We start from the raw sequence: 21,469 nt of genomic DNA on the forward strand, positions 1-21,469 counted from the left end.
TTAAAGTAACTTTCTCCTCTCTTGAGTACCGCTAAATGCTAAACACGTAATTGTATTTCTACGGCAATATATGCGCGCAGTTATATTTAAGCTAGGATGAAAAATTAACGAGACTGAGATTAGTAACACTCTATTTCGAGAGCGTTGCAGGTCATAGGTTGGAGTGAGATTGTTTTTTGTTTTTTGGCTTTCAAGAAAGCGATGTAGCGAAAATCTTTTGCAGCACGTGAGGTGCAAAACGTTTAAAAATTCGACACGTGGATAATACGAACGTACGGGACATTTCCCCAACGCATCGCAATGTCGGGGGAGTAGCGGTTTCGGAGAGGGGGAGGGGGTTGGAAGTTAGTCGAGGAGCATAGAACCTCGGGATTTGATGATTAAACAACCTTAAACAGTACACGCGAAAATCAGTCTCTCAAAATACCCTAATTTGTAAGAGCCCCCTCCCCCAAGGCATATTGCCGTCATTTTTTCATGTCCTGGAGTACCTCATTGGTGTTTAAATAAAGATGTGCAGTCATCAGATCAATAAATGGATTTTAGATGGGGAAATTAGCGTATGGCAATAGCACGCGTATAGCAACAACGATGTCAATAAAAGACTAATACGCGTAATGCAAGGAATTTAATTTGATGTGTCCCAAATTGACTGGAAACATCTTTTATCTCTGAGACATTTATGCTTCTTTTGAACAGGATATCCTCTGAGGTTTTCTTTGCAATTTTTCACGATTCACAAACTAAAAATAACAGATTCCGCACAAAATAGTTCCCTGAGAGAAAAAATAGTTCTTGACATTACCGTGCAATATCACTTTTTAAACGGAAGTGACGTAGATTAACTTTGTGTGCCTTTTTTTAGCGTTTTCTCGTTTAAAACAACTATCACTGAATTACAGCATGTTTTCACATACAATCGTGACAATGCAATTCCCTGTAATAAAAGCGGAATAAGTTAATTAAAGGCACTCCTATTTTGATGCATGAGTTAAGCCGTATTCTCTTAATAGCAACCCCTGACTTAGCTAAGATCGTGGCTTGACGGAACCGTTAGTTTTGATATTATTATTTTCTTGTACTTCGTGAAACAACACAGAGATGTTGCTGTTTTTCTTTGATGTACGACCTGCTCAGAGCTCACAAAATAATAGCCATAAGAAATGATAAAATAAAATAGAATTCAAGGGATGCCACTGTCGCTTTTTTAAATGGTAAGTGTCCTTTTGAATGTCAAACCTTGAAATGCATACCCAAACATTTTCAGTGGAGAAACTCCCAAATAACTTGCGACTTGGGAGCGCGGAAAACCTGGGACGAGGTCCTTTTATCTCCCCCTGTATGACTCGCTAAGAATATACGGTTCTAACCAAGTGGGGTGGCGATGGGAAGTCTGAACATATCATGGCGCCATTTTCGTTTTCACAGTGCTTTGATGGAAAAGTTTTTTTCTTCCTAAAGTGCGCGTTGCGTGGCTTTCATGAAGTGAAACTGATGGAAAATGGATAAGAGAACAAGAGTTTCTAAGGAAAAGAAATGAAAGGCTGTTAAGTGACCTGGAGACTGCAAAAATTAAGGTTAAATATTGTTGGGCTGCTTGCAGCGGCAGCTGCAGCGCGCTACACGTTTCTTCAATACTCAGCTCATACCCACGCAGCAATGTAGCTAATGGAAAGTTCAAGGAATTCTTAGGACTACAGAAGTGCCGAAAATATATGAACAGTTTACTGACGAAAAATTTTATTCTGATGACTTGTGTAATACCTAATAAGTTACACCAGGTTACACTGCCCAGCCAATTCGCAGAAAGCTTGCTGTAACTTCAGAGAATATTTCTGAACATAAGCTAAGCTTATGTCGAGGAAAGTTTGTGTTTTAAGTGGCTTCAAACAAAAGTTTGCGTTGTGCTTTTTACGTAATACTCAAGAAAGACTGATATTTCTGTTTACATGATTTTTATAATCCTCCCCCAGAAGTCGAACGTTACAAAGAAAATATACTTATCTCGCTCTCAAAAGCCTATGACGTCATTAGCTATATTGCTTGCAAATTTCAATCCAGAATAGCTCTAATTATCTCTCTACCGTCATAAAATGTCTGCATTAAGTCTGTTTAGAGACGTCACATGCAGCATAACATCTTAAAATAGGAAAAAAAGATGCAGTAAAAATGTAAAGATAGTGGCTGGAGGGAGGGTGGGGGGGGGGGGGGGGGGCGTGCCCCTGATGTAAAGGAGTTAATCTACAGGAGTTGCCTATCACAGTCTTTATCTCTGCATTCATAACAATTTTTATCCTGGGGTGTCTTCTAGCAGAGATATTTAGTATAGTTATGTCTTTTAAGTTTCTGCTCATAGTCAAGAGAAGCCAATACATTAACACTAATATTAAATTATCATACCTATTCAAAGTTTTAATGTGGAACATTGAGTGTTCTCAAAATTGACACTACTGTAAGGCAGATGCCTCTCTTAGAGGGAAATGGTTGGTATATCTAGTCAAATGCCACTTGTTTTTACAAAGTTTAAAAATGTAACAGATACCTCCCTCTCTGCGTAAGTGGAACAGAAGATACTTGTTAAGCAAAATTCTTTTCTTAAATCCCTTTGACGGTACACACTAGAAATGGATATTCGTACACAATCAAAAGATTGTAGAAGAATATTACCACAAGCTGTATTGCACTTCAAGAACCAGCACTGTTTACAGGACTGCAATCTGTCAAGAATATTTCACATACATGTAAAAAGGACTGTAGATGTTATTACTGTATGTACTTGCTTTAACAAAGATCTTCCTACTGTGCTGATGTCATGGGTAACTAGAGTCAAGCTACATCAGCTCTCTGTGATGTAGACACTTTTCCAAGGCAGATGGTTACAGCAGTTTGTCACTGACAGTATTTAGAGAGAGATGGAGGGAGAACTTCACATGTGTACCTGTAAGTATTGTTTTAGCTTGATACAAAATAATTATTCCTTACTAAATTCCCAGCTCTTCCTTAGTCACACTAGGTGTGGTTATTAAATGTACGGTACCTAATTGCATTATAGTTTGTTTTTTTTATCCTTTGACATTCAGGCAAGAATGTAAACTAGGAAATGTGAAATGGCAGTTATGTCAAGGAGAATGTAATTTGAGCAATGACCTTTATCCCCTCCTGCAAATAGTGTACAAGTATGATAAACCCCTCCTGACAGCAGCCAGACAATAAAAGGCCCAAGCCATCATGTATATTGATACCATAGGATATTGAGGTTTATTAGCATGCACTTTGATAAAAGTTGAAGCTTCGTAATATTGCTATATTACAGTTGGGTACAAACTCTTGCTCGCCGTTCACTGAGCAGGCTCTCTTCTGAGGTTTGTCTCTTTGTTCTGATTTTATAAAAGTAGATTAACTTTGTTACTGGTTGCATTTACATATAGGCTCCCCTGCTATGTATAGTTCCCTCGTTATTTTGTTATCTCGTAGAGAACTAGAACAATGCTTATTCTTGGTAAGTTGTGTTAACTTTGTGTTCAAGGTTTTATTGTTGCAGCTTGATAACCGGAAAAGTCTGAAGTCTTAATTGTTTAAGTAACTCCTGCCAATAATTGGTTAGAATTCTCTGTAAATAATGGTGTTTAGTTATACTTTAATCATTCTTTTCCTCATTTAAAGGTTAGTAATAATTAACCCCTTCTGGAGCATTGCTTTGTTAGTGTTGGATTGGTAGTTGCTATTCATTTAGTTTCCTCTAAACTATCTATTTTGTTATCTGAATCATAAATTTTGTGTTAAGATAATTTCCTGTAATTCATTGCTTGTTAGAAATTGCGCTATTTATTCCTAGCATCAGTGCTCTGAGCCCATGATGCAAATTTTCGAATTCCATTTCTGTTCAGCTCTTGAAATGACTTGCGTGTTACGTGTTGCTTATCAGTTGTGTTATCTCTAAAATTTGAAAGTCCAATACCTTTAATTACATTGTTAAATGGAAATAAACAGAAGAAACAAAATCAATGTAAACTTTAAAAACAGACCTATCACTTTTTGCATTAGTGAAACGAAACTTAAACATTGAAAGAGCCAGAATGGCCTTTCCATCCCTCATTATTATTGTCAATTCACAGGATTCAAGTGTCCAAAATTTGTACCTGTAAACAGTCTAATGTCTCTGCAATATGGCCACTTAGATCTTTTCGCTTGCGGCAGTGTGTAAAAACTTCAACTGTGCCTTGTAGTTTAACTTAATAACAGTTTTTTTTGTAAGCAAACTCAATAATTGTAAGCTGTAGAGTACATGCAGATTCATGTGTAACACCTATTGATGAGGTAGAAAAATAGATAACTGTTTATGCAAGTGGTTCTTGAATTTGGCGATAATATTTGCACAAGTTGTTAGGATGTTTTGTTAAAACTTTAAACAGGAGGCTTAAAGAAAATACTGCTTGGCAAGACTGTAACCTTCATGTAAAGCATAAGTTCTTTTCTTAAAGATAAAAACAAACAATAACAGGTCTCCTAAGGTTGGTGTTGAAAGGAGCGGGCAAAATTGTGGTTACAGGCAGTCCATATGTCCAGTATTAATGAATACATTGCTTTAACTATTCCTGAGAAATTAACTTAGTTGTAAGATAGCTTTGTGTGGTCAGAATCACATCATGAGCTTATCAGTTACTGAAAAAGTAAATACCACCCAAGCCATTTGGGATTAAACTTGAGAAAATTTATAAATGGACTGCGCACAGTATGACATCTTTATGATCATTAAAGCTGTGTTGATTGGCATCAACCCTTAAACTATGGGAAAAAATGTGTAAACAACAATCGGCTGAGTAAACATTTAGCTTCAATAACATACACATGTATTGTGTGGCTTTCATGGGGTCTAGAAATACTTGCGGTAGTTTAAAGCAAAATGGCCAGCTTAGATGAAAATGATTTCAAACTAGTTTGATTCAAAAGTTTTTTTTTAGTTATTAGTGTAATAAATAAGCATCTGCAAAAGTCATTTCAAATTATACAAGTTTAAGATCATTTGTACCTGAACTTCATTGTTAAAACTAGTGCAACTAGATATATACTGTACATACTATAAATGACGGGACCAACATTACAAGTGACTGTATGATCTGACAACTGAGACATCTGGCCCCAGTTGTTCAAAAGATGGATAACCCTATCCACTGGATAAATCGCTATCCAGTGGATAAGTGTTGACAAAACAAACCAATGTGTGCTGTCCCATGGATAATGTTATCCACCTTTCGAACAACCCAGGCCTGGGCAGTATATAGCATAATACAAATGCAGAAAATGTTTAAACGAAACAGTGCAATGATTACAAGCTTGCATTTAGCAATTGACTTTATTAACACTGCTTGGTGAAAGTCAATGTCTTGATGTGGAACTTCATCAAGAACAGCATTTAAGAGAATAACTGAGAAGAGCTTTTCTAAAAGCAATACACGGCATGATTCCGGTTAACTCTTAAGCATTTGTTATCTTGAGTTCATAATCAATGCTACAGATTAACCTTATATTTTATATTTTACTGGTTGTAATTGTCCATTTGCAATATGGTCAGGCTGTAATATTCAATTTATGTCAGGTGTAATTTTTCAACTGAGAGGCTTTGGCAAAATTCTGTGAAGATCTCGTAGGCAACCACAGAGAAAATCTCACTTAACAAAGTGAAAAAAGTAGTATTTGTTATGTTATTATGCTAATTATTTTGTTCTCTTCACTTGGCAAAACTGTACTCTGTGTAAACAAAGAGTTTTTATTGATAAATAAAACCCTAGCTTAGTCAGTGAAGTCTTAGGGATGAAACTCAGATAAAGGCCACACTGAATTGAAGTAAACACTTTTGTAGCTGGCATTTTGTAAGAGGACAGACGTGAATATACTTGTGTTATCTTCACTATCTTTTAGCTTTTTCCTTTAGAAGATCAATATCCTAAAGTTCACTAAACACTAGTCATAGCAGGAGTGAAATTATTTGTCCTTTTAATGTTATGTACAAAGAAAATTATACTTACAAGTGCAAACAGATTGAACTGACCAGAAACAATAGAATCTTGACCTTAAAAAAATTAAGGGACTTGTGCAAGGAATTTCAGTTATATTTTACCTCTGTCTCTAGAAGTGGTAGACAGCCTGTTGCGTGTGTGTGATGCATTGCAGTCATCATCCTACCAGTAATATTGTGTCGGAATAAATCAGTCACATAAGCTTAATACAGCATGAAATTTCAGTGCTAATCAAAACATGTTCAAAGTAAGTTAGAGGATCATTAGCCTGTTGATTACGTTAATGGTAGTTTTAATGATCCACATAGCAAGTTGGCGTCATTTAATTTCTGCCATTACAGACATTTTACAAGGCTGTTAAAATTTTTGTTGTTATTAGGATATTGGCACTGATTGCTCATTGAGTCGTGGAGTATATTGTGTAGGTCATGGTTTGATGATTGCAATATTTTTGTCTAATATTTTATTTTAAAATTTTAATCATTTGCTTTCTTAGCTTTATTTTTATCTTGGTTTTACATCATACTTTGCATCATGTACACGAGAAAGCAGAAAAAAACACTTTAAAATTAAAAAAATAGTACTAAGTTATACCTAGCTTCGGGAATAAAAAGTGAAATTTGAGTTCTGTGATTCTTCAGATAATATTCATTTCTCGTTGCTTCCCCTGCAGCCGAGTAAAAAATATCCTTGACAACAAAATGCAAAAACGTTCTGGTTTTATTTTGAACTCTGTTGAATAGAAGGATGTGTTCCAATAATTATAGTGAAGCAACAATGCCAATATATTAAATGAGTCATTTCTCAAATATAATGTCCTCAGAAGTAATCAGAGCATTACACTCACATAACAAAAGAATGCGCTTAAAAAGAGCTAGCTTAACGCTTGCCTGTTAAACATGTTTTCAATGAAACAATTAAGAACACCCAAGATAATCTTAGTGAGCTCTAACTTGATTACTCTGCAAACAGTTTCCTCCTCTTGTGAAAAGGTTGTCTGATGTAGTCAAAACAAAACACTCAAATGCACAAAAATCATGACTGAGATATAGCTCCCGTCAAAAACTTTACAGTCCGGTTATGGTCCATTTATCATCTGGAAATAAAATGCCTTCAGTTTTCAAGAGATATTAACTACATGTAACCAGAAAGCCTACAACAAGCCCAGTTGGTTTATCCCAGATGTTTTGTGTGTGTCCATTTACAACCTCATGTACATCTCATAGTGATTTCTATTAGATTTCAATGTGATTTCTTGTCATTATATTTCTCACCACTTATAGTCTTTAGGCCAGGGCCCGGCTCAAGTGAACAGTTTATAAAACAGCCTAGGAAAAATAAAATATTAATTTTCTCTGAAATAAATAGTGGCCAAAAGCCTGAGCATTACAAACAAGGGGGAAAAAAAAAAGAAAAGCTTCAAATGACCTAATTTTCAGCAAGTGGTAGTTTTTGAGAACATCATTTTGAGCATGTCAAAAAAGCAACACTGGTTCCACGTAATTAATCAAGTACCATGTTCTTTAGCATAACCACTCTTCAGAGAATTTTGCGTGCACAGTGGGACATTGACGTCAAAAGGGCACAAAATTAGCTCTGATGAAGTGCTCAGCTGAAAACACAATTTAAATTCAAAACTACAGCAGTTAATTAAAATTAATCAATTTAAGTTGAAAAAACTGTTGGTTTTTCATGGTGTCTAGTGTCCTGTGAATGCCTTCCTTGTAGAGCAAAGTATTTTTTTCACATTTTTGGCTAATGAGCGAACTCAGCAAATTTTGGTCGCTTGCTCACATTTAAATTCTGCCTTAAAGGCTAGTGCTAATGCAGAGCAACATTCTCTTTAGAAGGCAATGACACAATAACTGCTTGTAATCTTTATAATTAATTAGAGAAGACTCAGTTTGTTGTTTACCTTCAGTTGGAAGATCTTTTCAAGAAACCAATTTGGCTGGGAGCAATTGGTTTAATCTTGTTTCACGTAAATTACCAAGTTTGTTAAGCGAGTCTGATTTAGTCCAGCCCATTCCAACTTTGTTAATCCAGTTCAGAGCAGTCCAGTCCATTTCCAATTTTGTCATCAGCCTCAGGAAGGAAGCATGCACTCTTCTGTTTCAGGTCAGTTGAGGTCGCCAAGAATTCCAGACTACTTGTTTTGAAATGCGAAAAGAGCTTTCTGAGTTTTCTTTGTATTCATGAACCCCGACAAACATTGAGCGGTGATGACAAAGTTCAAACCATAATATCATTAAATAAAATTAAGGCTCGGAAATTGCATTGACAGCTAAGCCATTTAGGGATGATTTATAATGAAAATACATTGTTAATATTGTCTTAAAAATTCTTGCCATGAAATCTGATCAAGTGTGATACCATAATTCTCAAATTTCACCAACTCATACTTGTATTGTCTTTCTGTCGGGTAGTCTCAAAATATTGAAGGCACAACTTTGTCAAAGCCAAGAAAATATCACTCAACAAGTTATATTATGATCATGATAAGGTCAGCAAAGCTGTTAGTGTTTGCATAAGCTTAGCATAAATCCAAGTTGTAGATCGTATTAATCAGATTCAGTAAAACTTATGAAATCAAAATGTTGGTGGTGTGTAAAATAGGAGAAATTTGAAGTAATTGTTTTTCATTACTATATTTCAATCTTCCATTTACTTTGGAATTAGCAAACTATGACCTCATTAGTCTAATATAGCTTCAAAAGAACAGCAAGCAAAATATAGTTAGTGAGTGCATGGGACAGGCAAAATACTTGCGAAGCTAAATGGTTTCGTAAAATTGCATGTTGGAAGAACAAAGGTCCAGTCTTGCAATCTACATGTATATTCACCATCAGGTCGGTTAACTGTGATTTCTATGATTATTTCCATTGTGGGTGCAGTTAAAACTAGCCATCCTGGAAGAAGGAAATATTTATAAACATCTTAGCACAAGTACGTGCTTATAGCTGACATTTCGTTTTCGCTGTGATGTATTAGTCGACCCTTGAGTGTTCTGACATGACAATTCTATGAGCTAGCATTTCTGTCTCAAGGTTGTCGGTATCTGCCAGGGCTGCTTGCTGTTGGCAATAATTATTTCACTGTTCCCTGACTGGTGTGCAATAGTCCCAGGATTTATGAACTAAAAGGTAATGCCATTAGTGGGAAGTCAGATTTTCTTGATGGTTTTTTTCTAGGAATGTGTTAATGCCATGACTGTATCTTGATTGGAACATGTCCAAGTTTAAGATTTTTGAATGCAACATGTCGGATGTGGTTTCCTGATTGTTTCATAACCTGGCTTCCAAATGCCTGTTTGTTTTACTGTCTTTTTACTTTTGGCACTGTTGGATCACTGTCAGTGATTTGTTCAACTGCTATTATTTACAAGATTTATATTAACTGTAAGTTACGATAATCATAGGATGATTTTTTATTTTGCCAGCTGTCTATTACACTACCAACATTGCATGAGTAGTTCAGTTAAACTTTTTTATTTTTGCGAATCATGTTTTACAGCAATTGGTAAATTGTCTCTTGTTTCAAGCAGCAAATCTAATATTGTCTCTCAGTTCACACTATATACAGTTTCTGAAAATAGAAGCTGACATTGCAAAAAATAGGAATCACATATATATGCCACCTAAACTAAGTTCTCAGCTTCAGCAGATAATTTCAGTTCAGTGTTTCTTGTCTATGTAAGGCTGGATAATTTAAAATCTCTTAACTAACTGGATTTTGTTTAGAACCATAGATACGTAGATATAAAATTTAAGGTTGTGTATCATCAATTTGTTTTGAGAATACAATGAATTGCATACTCTATATTTTGTGGAATAGCTATAAAATTGTGTGGAGGGAATTTACGTGTTTTGATAGTAAAGCAATCATTACAAGTGGTTAAAGTAAGAGGTATTGAAAAAGGTTCCCAGCATTTTTTATAATTACAATTATTTTCAGGTGGTACGTGAACTCTTACCTTTAACAAATAACTGGTCCAGTCTTCTGTAACTGATTGACAATGGTCAAAGGCGAGGAAAGCAACACAGGTACTAACAGGAGGAAAAGCGTTGCTCAACATGAAGAGGTTCAAGGTAATGGAAGTGTAGACCTGCCCTCATTAGAGGAATGTCGCTATCTTGATGATCAGGGACAACATATAGATATCGAGAAGCTTCATCACTATCATCATTACAGAACCATCTCTGAGAGGGAACAGTTTGAAGAAAAGCTTCGGAAAGGATTACTCTCTATGAAAGACATTGCAACCCTTCAAGAGCGACTGGCTATGGAGAAAAATGATGACAGAAATGTATTGGCAGGAATGTCAGACTCCATTGAAATGTCAGGTACATAGTTGAAAGTTAACAGTTGAAATCATGCATTTAAGTTCTGACTAAGGCACACTGGATTTAGTGATTTAGGTTTGAATGTTGGCCAGTCATCGTATTTTGTTCTTGGGCAAAATGGTTGGATTTATGAATTGGTGTAAATGCCACATGAAGCGTACCTCCATATTCACTCTTCCAGTAGAATTTTGTTTAAGGGATTTATGTCATGTCTTGCAGGGCTTCGTAAGTCTCAAAGACAGATATCAGGCATGCAGACTCTTTTAAGGGAAACAAACATCAGCAAAAGTTTGGAAAAGTTTCCTGCAGTATATGACCGCAATCCTCGTGAGGTAGGGCAAAATTCTATGTGTGCTTTTTTTTTTCTATTGAGCTTTCTGATAATGTGAAGTCATTTTATTGTCAATCTTAAAGAAGTACATGTGTTATTCATTCTGGAAGAATTCACACCTTGTTTTGCCACATTGTTCAGTGGTTTGTTGATTTGGTAATTTCAGGCATTTGTTGAGTTAGAAGAACTGACAAAGCATGGTGAAGAGATGGAATGGAAGGAAACAGCACGGTGGATTAAGTTTGAAGAAAATGTAGAGGATTCTAACCGCTGGGGAAAGCCTCATGTGGCCTCACTAACATTCCACAGTTTGCTTGAATTGAGGAAAGGGTTGGAAAAAGGTATCAGAGAATTGTAGTTTGACTTCAGTATGATGCTATCCTCAGCAAGTCTGATCAAGAATCACTTCATCTCACAGCTGCATTTTCTTCTTCTTCTGCTACCCCCACCCATCCCAAACCTTGTGCCAGGGTCTCTCTCCTCCCCCTTCCCCCCCCCTCGTCCTAGGGGACAGGACAAAATAAGACCCTAGGAAATGCCGTTAATCCCTCCCCTCCCAGAAACCTGTCATGTCAATATTATGTTGCATTTTGCTTTATGCGTAGCCAGTAACATATTCTGTGAAGGCACTCTAAACATTTGGGAGCTATTGAATAACTTACTCAGATTATGTTTGGAATGTTACAACTGACACAAACTGCTCTCTACAAACTTAGGCACTGTGTTGTTGGACTTGGAGAAATTTGACTTACCCAGCATTGCTGAAGCAGTGGTTGAAAACATGGTGATCACAGACCAGCTTAAACAGAAAGACAGTAATAAAGTGCTAGCAGCCTTACTTCTACGTCACAGACATCAACATCAACAGAGTTCCAAATTGAACCGTCGTGCATCTTCTAAGAAGTCCAAAAAATTTGGGGTACGTGCTGCAGATAATTTAGGACTTGATGCACACTCAGAGACAGGAAATGGTGTTGTTAGTTTGAAGATTGAAGAACAGAAACAGGTTTGTCATTTGTCTGTTGTTGTTGTTGTTATCTGTTGTTAATTAAATAATGTTCCCTCTCGTTGAAATGAAATTACCATTAATTTGTTGGAAATGTGGCCTTCACTGAAAACTTGTTGGAAGCAAAGCATACCACATGGTCACACTTTTGTTGTGTAACACAATAGCTATCATTAATGATGCAAATAGTTGTAACAGTGTACCATCGTGGATTAAAAATTTTGTCTCGCAAAAAAGTTTAGTTATGTTTTTCTGTAATTTGTTTGTAATCTTTTCATTTCTAATGGACATCAGGATCCACTTGCCCTTGAGTCTGCTGTGGATGAAAATGAAAACAGACAAGAGTCAGATGTGAAATCAAGAATTCCAGAGGGAGCAGAGGCTACAAACGTCCTTGTAGGGACTCTGGATGAGTTGCAACATCCTGTGCTAGCATTCGTCCGCCTTGCCAAGGGATGTCACCTGGAGCAAATGACAGAGGTGTCCATTCCAGTCAGATTTTTGTTCGTCTTACTGGGTCCAAGCAACAATGGAGAACTGTACCATCAAATGGGTCGTTCTATTGCCACCTTAATGTCAGATCAGGTATGCTGTTCATAGTATTGTAGGCACTTACCGTAATTCCCTCTCTTAATAATGGCTTAGTATGGGAAAAACTCTGAATTTTCAATACAAAAATGTGTGTTAACCCTGAATATTTGTACATATTAAGGAGGTCCTCTTTACTCTTTAATAAGCCATTCCTCCCCATCTTATCTTGAATAATAATAATTATTTTTATAAGGGTATTTTGAAATAGGATGAAGTTAACGGAAAGAAAAAACAGTTAGGAACTCAAGACAACTACAACTAACTCATCAGTTGAAATTGATTGTAAATGAATATTAAAAAAAATAATGTGTTTAGGTTACATGAATGATGATATTTTTTCAGGCTTTCCATGATGTTGCATACTGTGCAGATTCTCGTGAAGAACTTCTGGAGGCCATTAATGAGTTTCTTGTGGACACCGTGGTATTACCACCAGGCAATTGGGATCGTAGTGTACTGTTACCCATCCTCATTGCTCAAAGCAGAGCTATTGCTATCAGGAGAAAAATGGCCAAAGCTGGTAAGAATGTTACACATTGGGCTGTATTCTTTTCGGTTATGACCACAATGCAGCCCTGTCAAAATGTGCTGGCAGCTGACAATTTCACCTTTTGCAGTAAATTGTTTGCTTCCTAATTTATGATGGAGTTCACTTAGCCTGCAAGAACAGCCATCCTTCTTCACTCCCAAATGCCACTCGGGGCTGGAGCGAAGAGGGACGGCTGTTTTCACAGGCTAGAGTTCACTAATCCTGATTAGAAAATAGCTCAAAGAAAATACACGCTCTGATTGGTTAAAAATTGTATTTGTATAACTCGATAGAAAAACAGAACTAGCATGAACTGTTGATGTAATGATGGCTCAAACAAAGATCATTTACATTTTGCTGATCAAAGTAAACAACTTGTTTTCTTATTTTTGTCATGGTATTTTTTAAAAGAAATAGAATGGCATGAATGGGATGTAGTCCATTGTTGGTTTCTTACCAGCATTTTGTAAACTAGAGCAGTTTACAATTGAGTGTCGTAAAACTAAAACCAAGCCAATTCCATACCAGTTACACCAGTTAGCCAATCTCAAACCATAGTAAAACCAAAACCAAGTAATAGCCTGATTACATTCAACACTCAATGGGAAACTGCTCTATCTTTGACAATTTGCTTTCACTCATGGGGTTAAATTCTCAGTGTGGAAAAGATGAGAATAAAACTAGGACTAAAGCCACAAATTCCTGATTATTGTTGACATTTTATGTATAGAATTCACCTTGCTGACTACATCTATATTATTTTGTAGTCATGTGCCTTTTCAAACTTAAGTAGACCTCTTTACATTTCAAGTGAAAGCCACTGTGTTCCCTAAGATCTTCAACCTTGGCTTAATTTCTGTTTTTGCAGCTTCATCCTCGCATTCTGAAGGGGATTCTGCCTTAGCTCGAACAGGCACCTTTTTTGGAGGGCTGTACCAGGATGTCAAGCGACGAGGCAAAGTTTACATCAGTGATTTTAGGGACGGCTTCAATCTGCATACGCTATTTGCATCTCTTTTTCTTTATTTTGCTTTTTTTGCAACAAACGTTGCATTTGGAGGTCTCTTAGAAGACAAGACGGGTGGCCAGCTTGGGGTCACAGAAGTGATTGTTGCAGCCTCTGCATGCAGCATACTGTTTGCACTATTTGCAGGGCAGCCTGTGATGATTATAGGAGCTACTGGTCCAATATTGGTCTTTGAACAGAGCATATATGAGGTAATAACTGTACGATTTTAAAAGTGGTCTTTACCATACCCTTATTTACCAGGAGCTGTATGGAGGAGATAGGACAAGAAAGGGGTTAACAATAGTTTGAAACTCAGACGTTATCTTTAAGTTTACTTATTTCACTCCTTAAGTGCCTTGAGTGATGTGGTATTCCACATAAGGGGTGGTGAATGGTAAATGGGAGACTTTGGGAATAGGTGAGACTAGCATTTTTCTTTGAAACCCTTGTGATCAGTTCATTTTTAAGCAGACAGCAAATGAGAGTAAGAAACATGATATGCTACAGTGCACGGTCTAGATGTTCCACCTATTTCACACAGACAAAATAACTGAAATATTGGCTTGCATCATTTTAGTACCACAGTTCATGAAAAGCTATATAATGGCAAGCTCTTTGTACCCATTATGATCCTGTGATACAGGCCAATAAATTATTTGCTTACATTGCTTGCCTATGCTACTACACAATAGGGAGTTTAACTAGCTACAATGTCAATGTCAATTAAAAATTAAATTTTTATTTTACCTATGAGTCTCGAGATACTCTTAAGTCATTGAGTTTGTTTTTCTTTGTCAAAACTATCTCAAATTTGAATATGGAACATAGCGTAAAATTTGAAATAAATTTTAAAAATAATCCATCATGGTTCATGTTGTCCACATAACGCAGAATTTGGTCATTCCACGTTTGTTGTTTTGCAGAGGACAACAAAGAAAGGTACCAAGAGTTATAACGCATGTGCTCGGCCACTGTTCTGCTTATTAATTCTTTTGTTTAGCAACGTTGCCATTGCCATCATGGTTTTCTTAAACTCCCTAATGTTGTATAGAGCACTGCAGCCAAGGAGGAGAAATCCAACCGAGCTCGGGCTTCAAAGTGTAAAGCTTCTTATACTGTGTGCTTTATCTTTCAGTTTTGTAAGGCATATGATGTGGAGTTTCTTACTTGGCGTTGTTGGATTGGTTTCTGGGTGATGATCATTCTGTTTGGCGTGGTGGCTTTAGAAGGCTGCTTCTTGATCAAGTATTTTACTCGGTTCACTGAGGACATATTTGAGCTTCTCATCTCAGCAATCTTCATCTATGAGCCAATAGCAGTGTTGATAAAGGTGAGGGCTTTGAGTTGATTCAGCACAAGTTATTTAATGTGCTTGTTTGCAACTTCCGATAGCCTGTGTCACAGACAGTCCACACCACCTTTAGGAATTTGCAACACATCCCTTTGCACCACAGATTAACCATCCAGAAGAGCAGCAATATAGAGCTGGTTTTCCTTCTAGGCCAATAAGTTCTAAAAAGGCTCCATATTTTTCATGGTTTACCCTGAAAATATCATGTACCTGCCTTTGATCAGGTGACATGGCACTTAAGTTGTGAATCAAATTACTGAACTTAAATCCGCTCAACTTTCTAGATTTTGCATCTTGAGTTTATTTTACAAATAGTTGTTAGCCCAGACATTTTCAACTATGCATGCAATATGAATCTGAAATAAAATTGTACTGTAATTGTTTGCAGCTATTCAAAAAGAATCCTCTCAACAGATCAGGAACGGGGAAAGATTATGGTGGAGTCGAGGTCAAAGGAGAACCAAACACTGCTCTTCTATCCACCATCTTGGTGTTGGGAACGTTCTTCATAGCTTTCTACATGCGCAAGATCAGGACAAGTCACTTTTTGGGAAGGAGGGTTTGTACAAGATTTTGTTTCTTTGTCCTCACTCCTAAACTTCAGTAGCATATAGTATTATCCAAGTTACGGTTATCAGGTTGCTTCTATAGTTCTAATTAATGTTAACACTACAAGATTAGCCTAAAAGCAGGCTCTTTGCAGACTTTGAGAGAGGTGAGGGAAGGGAGAGTGCTCACAGGCTACTGCAAGATGAAAGAACAAGTCAGGGTTGCCACAGGTCGGGGTATAAAATCCTCAAGGTTAGGGAAAAGTCAGGGAATTTTATTTTGAGTCAGGGAAAATTGATGTTTTGAAGGGAAAATTGAAATAATTGAACACAGCTGATTTAATCCTATTGAAAGCTGGAAGAAACATTTGGTGTCACTGATATCAACGATATTTTTCCTTAATGAAGAAGGTAAATTTGTTGAAAACTTATCAGTGTTAATGAATGGGTGGAAAGACTGGCTGCTGGTTGTGAAGAGAGGCTAGAAGCCTTTACTACATGATTGTATGTCAGACATTTTGTATTTATTTGGTCAGGGAATTTTTATTTTTGTCAGGAAAACGTCAGGGAATTTGGAAACTGATGTCTGTGGCAAGTCATTGACTAGTATACTAGTATACTAGTATAGTATACTTACTTGAGCCTTGTTTGAAACTAACGCACCTTTTGAGCTGATTGCTTTAATCAACTCTTTGTATGTGTTGCGTGCCTACATTTTTGATGTTTGGTTGTTGTTGTTCTTTTTATTCCAGACCAGAAGACTCGTCAGTGACTCTGGTATTGTTGTAGCCATGTTAATTATGGCTGTGCTGGATTTTTCTCTTGAAGACAAAGTCATCACTGAACATGTGTCGATTGACAATCCATTAACAGAAGGCTTCAACCCAACACAGTATCCGAAGAGAGGCTGGTTTATTAATCCCGGCGGCATGAACAAAAGCATGTCCATGGGCTGGATTTTCGCAGCAATTATTCCAGCTTTTTTTGTTGGTATTTTGCTGTTTATGGAAACCGAGATGGCTGGGGTGCTGTTGAGCAAGAAGGAACACAAACTGGCCAAAGGCCCAGGCTACAATCTAGACATGTTCGTAGTGGGCATCTTGACGTTTGGCTGTTCTCTTCTTGGTCTGCCATGGATGTGTGCAGACACTGTCCGCTCGGCATCGCACGCCAATGCTCTGTCCATTTACAGCACCTCCCATGCACCTGGTGAGAAGCCACATATTATCGAAGTCAAAGAGCAGAGGATTTCAAACATCATTATTCATCTGCTCACCGGTGAGAGAGACCACTCATTCATTTTCTTTGCTTCTCGTCATTTGACGAGTTTCTCTAAGGCTTTTGTCAGTACCTGATTGGTAAATGTTTCCTAATGTTTATTCTAAAAAAAATGTTTTCATCTATGTAACAGTTAGGTCATTTTCATCGTGTTAACAAGCTTCCACTTCTTATGGTCTTCACTCTTTTAAGTTTTTTGCGTGCAAAACTTGAAACTGTCTGCCTGAGAACATAAGAACGCAACCTACTTTATCTGGTTTCAAACGCGTCACGAAAACAGTCTCCTTTCAGGCATGATTGCTGATCACTACACTAGGCTTTGAAAGTTAAATTTTTATAATACAGACAAACAAAATAGTTAATAGTAGTTCTTGTTGTTTTTATACACCTTATTCCAAAATGGCAGTCAGTTTATTATTCTTTTGTTTACATGGTAATTAGCCCTCTTTGCCTCGTCAACATGCACAGAATACAAAAGAATTTTGAAGTGAAAATGAGGCAAAGCGGGCTAATAAACATGCAAACAAAAGAATAATACATTGGCCGCCATTTTGGAATAAGGTGTATATTTACAATGTTATTTTTCCTTGAAGATGTTAGATTCTTAGCTTCTCTGTAAATTCAAGATAAAATTAAGTCATCTATTGTATTGTATGTATATTGCAAAAACGTAGCTTGCCCGAGTGCTTGACAATATGTTGATCATCTGTGATGCTGTTGCAGGTTTATCCATTCTGCTTGCTCCAGGACTTCATCTTATTCCCATCCCGATCTTTTTTGGTGTTCTCCTGTACCTTGGTGTGGTGTCAATGTATGGCTTGCAGATGGTGGACAGATTCGTGATGCTCTTCATGCCGGCTAAACATCATCCCGATGTTTCTTACGTCCGGAAGGTACGCTGGGTACCCGATCAGTATCATAGGTCCGCAGTGCGTGAAAACGACTTCAGCTACTAAGCCCTTTGCATGTAATATCGAAACAAGTATTGCTACTTCCCCCTGATTGGAATACTAGCGGCTGCAAGGGGCGAGAAAAGTAGTTAAGTGATGCTCCCAGATCTCCTCCAACTTAATGTTGAGCTGGTGTTTTGGTCTGTGCAGTCTTGGAGATTGGGGGGAGAGGGGCCATTTAAGGAGGAAGGGAAAATGTTCAGAAATATAACGTTCAGAAATATAACTTTACAATGAATTGTGTCAACAAGTCTGTTCCCATTGTTCTTATGCCTTAACAAGACAAAACAAATACTGTGGCGACCAGGGAACAAATCCCCTCCCTTCGAGAAGAAATTAAAACTACGAACAAAAAATCTAAATCTATAGATTCTTGTTATATGAATGCTTTGTTTTGATATTTGTTCAGGTGAGAACCAGAAAGATCCATATCTTCACCATAATTCAACTGCTCGCCTTGGCTTTCATTTTGGGAATTAAGCTGTCTTCTCTTGCACCGTCATTTCCATTTTTCATCATTTGCTTGATTCCTCTGCGCAAGCTGTTAACAAAGTTCTATGACGAGCACGAAATGGAGGAGGTATGTTGATTGTGATATGTTGAATAGAGTGTTTTGATTGGTCAAGGTATGCTGATTATATTTTTGACTCTAATCTACAATACAAAATTTGTGTGATCTGATCGGTTGACGAGGCATACCGACTGTAATCCACCGACGAACTCTAGATGAACTGTATCTATCATGTATATACTTTTGATTTTATTTTGTTTTTTCACGACCCGATAGGTTACTGAGTTTTAATTTTCATCGTGCTTAAATAAAGGTTGTCTGTCTATATGTCTGTCTGTCTATCTGATTCCTTCGTTTTGATCAATCAAGAAGGCAACAGTATGCGACATACCCCCTGGATGGAATACCAGTTCATCATGGGTCTCCCCAGCATTTTCTCTCCTTTGTTTCTTTCATTGACTGATGTTATTTATGTTTCGTTTGATAGCTTGACAATTCGGAATCCGAAGATGAGGATAGTGACTACGATTGATTTTTCATTGCACCTGGCGTGACTGTAACCTTCTCCTCCGCAGACAGATCTGCGTGACTTAGGTTACGTCACTGGTAATGTGTGACTTGCGTGACATTGAGACCACAGTTTGTCGTTGTCCTTGGAAAGAAGCGTGACACATTTTGTGGTCAGCGTGATATGTTCAGCCTATCTCGTACAAGTTGTTAGTCATGCAACACCTCGTAATGATGCCACTTGACATTGACTCTCCTGTATCTGAAATTTATATAATGTGAAAGACATTGATAGTTTTTGAGTGGAATACATGGCTAATTGACAATTATTCCAGTCGCGCTTGTTGGAAACGAGATGGTAGGTAGCCAAAGAGGCGCGCTAAACCCATCTCATATCCAACAAGCGCGAGTGAAGTAATTGTTTTATTAAAAACGCCCCCAAAATATAGAAAACTAGACTAAAATAAAAATTAAAAAACGCCTCCCAAAAATAAGCGTACGCTTACCATATTTGTAGAGCAGGGTATAATGGCTCATATGCCATGATGGCTAAGCCGATGAAACTCTTGAATTGCATTATCTAATGATCCAGTTTTTAACAATGTAGTAGACAGACTTTGAGCAAGATTGCGGGAACACATTGTGACGATTTTTACATTGCTCTGTAACATATTACAACACGTTTTGGATATTTAGTATTTTGACACTAGATTATTTTTGAATTTCAAAGTAATTTTCTATTATAAATGTCACAAGTACGTATTAAGAACACGTGTTGCCATATCAATCAATACGCACTTAGAATGAGCTTTTCTTGTACAGTTTTCCTTTTTTAGATCAGCTAAGATTGTTAAAACGTGTTGTTTAATTCTCTACAGTACTGTTAGTTTTAAAGAAGAGCTCTTGTTTACTGCAGAGATAATGCTGTAAATTTAGTTTATTGTTGTCAACGAAGCAAGTTATCCTTTTGTAAAACTTTTGATTTGCCGCATTCCTTTATATGAGCATTTCTTAGCTTCCCAAAAATTACCAGAAATCGCCTGGAAACTTTACTTTCTTTTCGTTTTTCGTCCAATTTATCTCCTTAAAAATTCAGTTGATTTCCTTAACGTTTTCTTTATATCAAATTTCATCTTATCCTCAAGCCTTGCAGTTTTGACCCCTGAAGGTATGCGGTAACCTAAATAATTCTGTACGTGATGTTGTAATTAATAGTTGTAGTTGTTATCAGACAAAGGAAATACTTTGGAACTTAAAAGAAGGTTGCCACATGTCGGGAAATGGTCAGGGAAAAAAAATTCTTCAAGGTCAGAGAAAAGTCAGGGACTTGTTGTGAGTCAGGAAAAATTGATATTTTGAAGAAAGGTCGGAAAATTGAAATAATCGAACAAGGCTGATTTAATACCATTGAAGGCCGGAAGAAACATTTGGGCTCACGTGATCTCAGAGATATTTTCCCATAATGAAGAAGGAAACTCATTGGTCTTAATGAACGAGTAGAAGTACGGCTGTAAGTCGAGGTCAAAAGCCGCTACGAGATCTGACATTTTGTATTTATTTGGTCAGGGAAATCTTATTTTTATCAGGAAAAAGTCAGGCAATTTTGAAAAGTGATGCCTGTGGCAACCATGTAAAAGGGAAATGTACGTAATAAAGGTTACGTTAGCGTGGTTACTGTATAATATCAGGGCGTCGGTGAAGTCTGTACGGCTAAGTGGCCCATCAGGCCGAAGCTTATCCCGGTTTTTGTAGCATGAAGCGATTAGGAGTATTTCTACTTCCTCCTAGATGGGATGCTGGTTACCCCCACCCCCGAGCATTAAGTTCACCGGTAACCATTTATATACCTGGGTGGAGAGAAGCACTGTGTAAAGTGAAGTATCTTGCCCTGGAACACAATGCATTGTCTCCGGGTAGGGCTCGAGCCCAGACCGCTCGATCCGGAAACGAGCGCAAAAACCATGAGGTCACCACGCCGCATATCACTGCAAATCCGGGCGTACGCGGATCAAAAAGTAAATTCTCCTGAATGTTATTCAATTCTCCTCACTAGCACCTTAATAAATGTAAAGAAATCAGAAAGGAGAATTCTTACGCTAATCGGTTCTCTTCTGAGCGTTTTGTGTTGACAGCCGTTTGAAGAAATTTGTATCTATAAGGCTTCCTCTACACTACGCTGGAAGAATTTCAAAGAGGAGGTTTCACCATGAAAACACATCAAATGTTTTCCGTCCACACTGCGCCGGAGGAATGTTTAAAAGGAACAATCACCGGTCATTTTGGATTTGTGTTTGAGGAAACTCGCTCAAGGAGTGATTATGATGATTATCGTGACGTCATTGTTTTCGAAACTTGAGCTCCGTTTTCAAATTGTTTACTTTTCCGTCCTCAATAAAACGAAAATCCGGCGTTTTCAAATTAATTCCTCCGGTTTGGAGAGCGTTTTCCAAAAGTCCGTTTTCGTGACGGATTAGTGTGGACATTAGGCCTAACCATAG

At 37.4% G+C, this 21,469-nt stretch overlaps 1 protein-coding gene across 6 annotated transcripts; it reads left to right on the plus strand.

The window, feature by feature from the left end:
• Window positions 1-2,222: 2,222 nt before the first annotated feature.
• LOC145469149 (anion exchange protein 2-like) lies at window positions 2,223-20,804 on the plus strand. Of its 6 annotated transcripts, none has more exons than XM_081452839.1 (14): window positions 2,223-2,940; window positions 9,972-10,360; window positions 10,580-10,692; window positions 10,858-11,032; window positions 11,408-11,697; window positions 11,992-12,282; window positions 12,631-12,808; window positions 13,686-14,035; window positions 14,962-15,156; window positions 15,566-15,736; window positions 16,478-17,003; window positions 17,727-17,896; window positions 18,363-18,533; window positions 18,952-20,804. In XM_081452839.1, the coding sequence occupies exons 2-14, from the start codon at window positions 10,033-10,035 to the stop codon at window positions 18,994-18,996; spliced, it is 3,003 nt and encodes a 1,000-aa protein (XP_081308965.1). In that variant the 5' UTR covers window positions 2,223-2,940; window positions 9,972-10,032; the 3' UTR covers window positions 18,997-20,804. The 6 variants fall into 6 exon arrangements, with proteins under 6 accessions (XP_081308965.1, XP_081308970.1, XP_081308967.1 ...); XM_081452841.1 differs by lacking the exon at window positions 2,223-2,940 and adding an exon at window positions 3,094-8,866; XM_081452842.1 differs by lacking the exon at window positions 2,223-2,940 and adding an exon at window positions 3,094-3,362.
• The last annotated feature ends 665 nt before the right edge of the window (window positions 20,805-21,469 follow it).

The sequence above is a fragment of the Orbicella franksi genome, chromosome 15 (assembly GCF_964199315.1).
Source record: "Orbicella franksi chromosome 15, jaOrbFran1.1, whole genome shotgun sequence".
NCBI lineage: Eukaryota > Metazoa > Cnidaria > Anthozoa > Scleractinia > Merulinidae > Orbicella > Orbicella franksi.

Bases quoted from the DNA above. Each gene is read 5' to 3' on its own strand.
- LOC145469149 (XM_081452839.1), top strand. From the start codon at position 10,033: ATGGTCAAAGGCGAGGAAAGCAACACAGGTACTAACAGGAGGAAAAGC. The intron at 11,698-11,991 runs GTTTGTCATTTG...AATGGACATCAG, and splicing joins AGATTGAAGAACAGAAACAG to GATCCACTTGCCCTTGAGTC. The intron at 17,897-18,362 runs GTACGCTGGGTA...ATATTTGTTCAG, and splicing joins ATGTTTCTTACGTCCGGAAG to GTGAGAACCAGAAAGATCCA.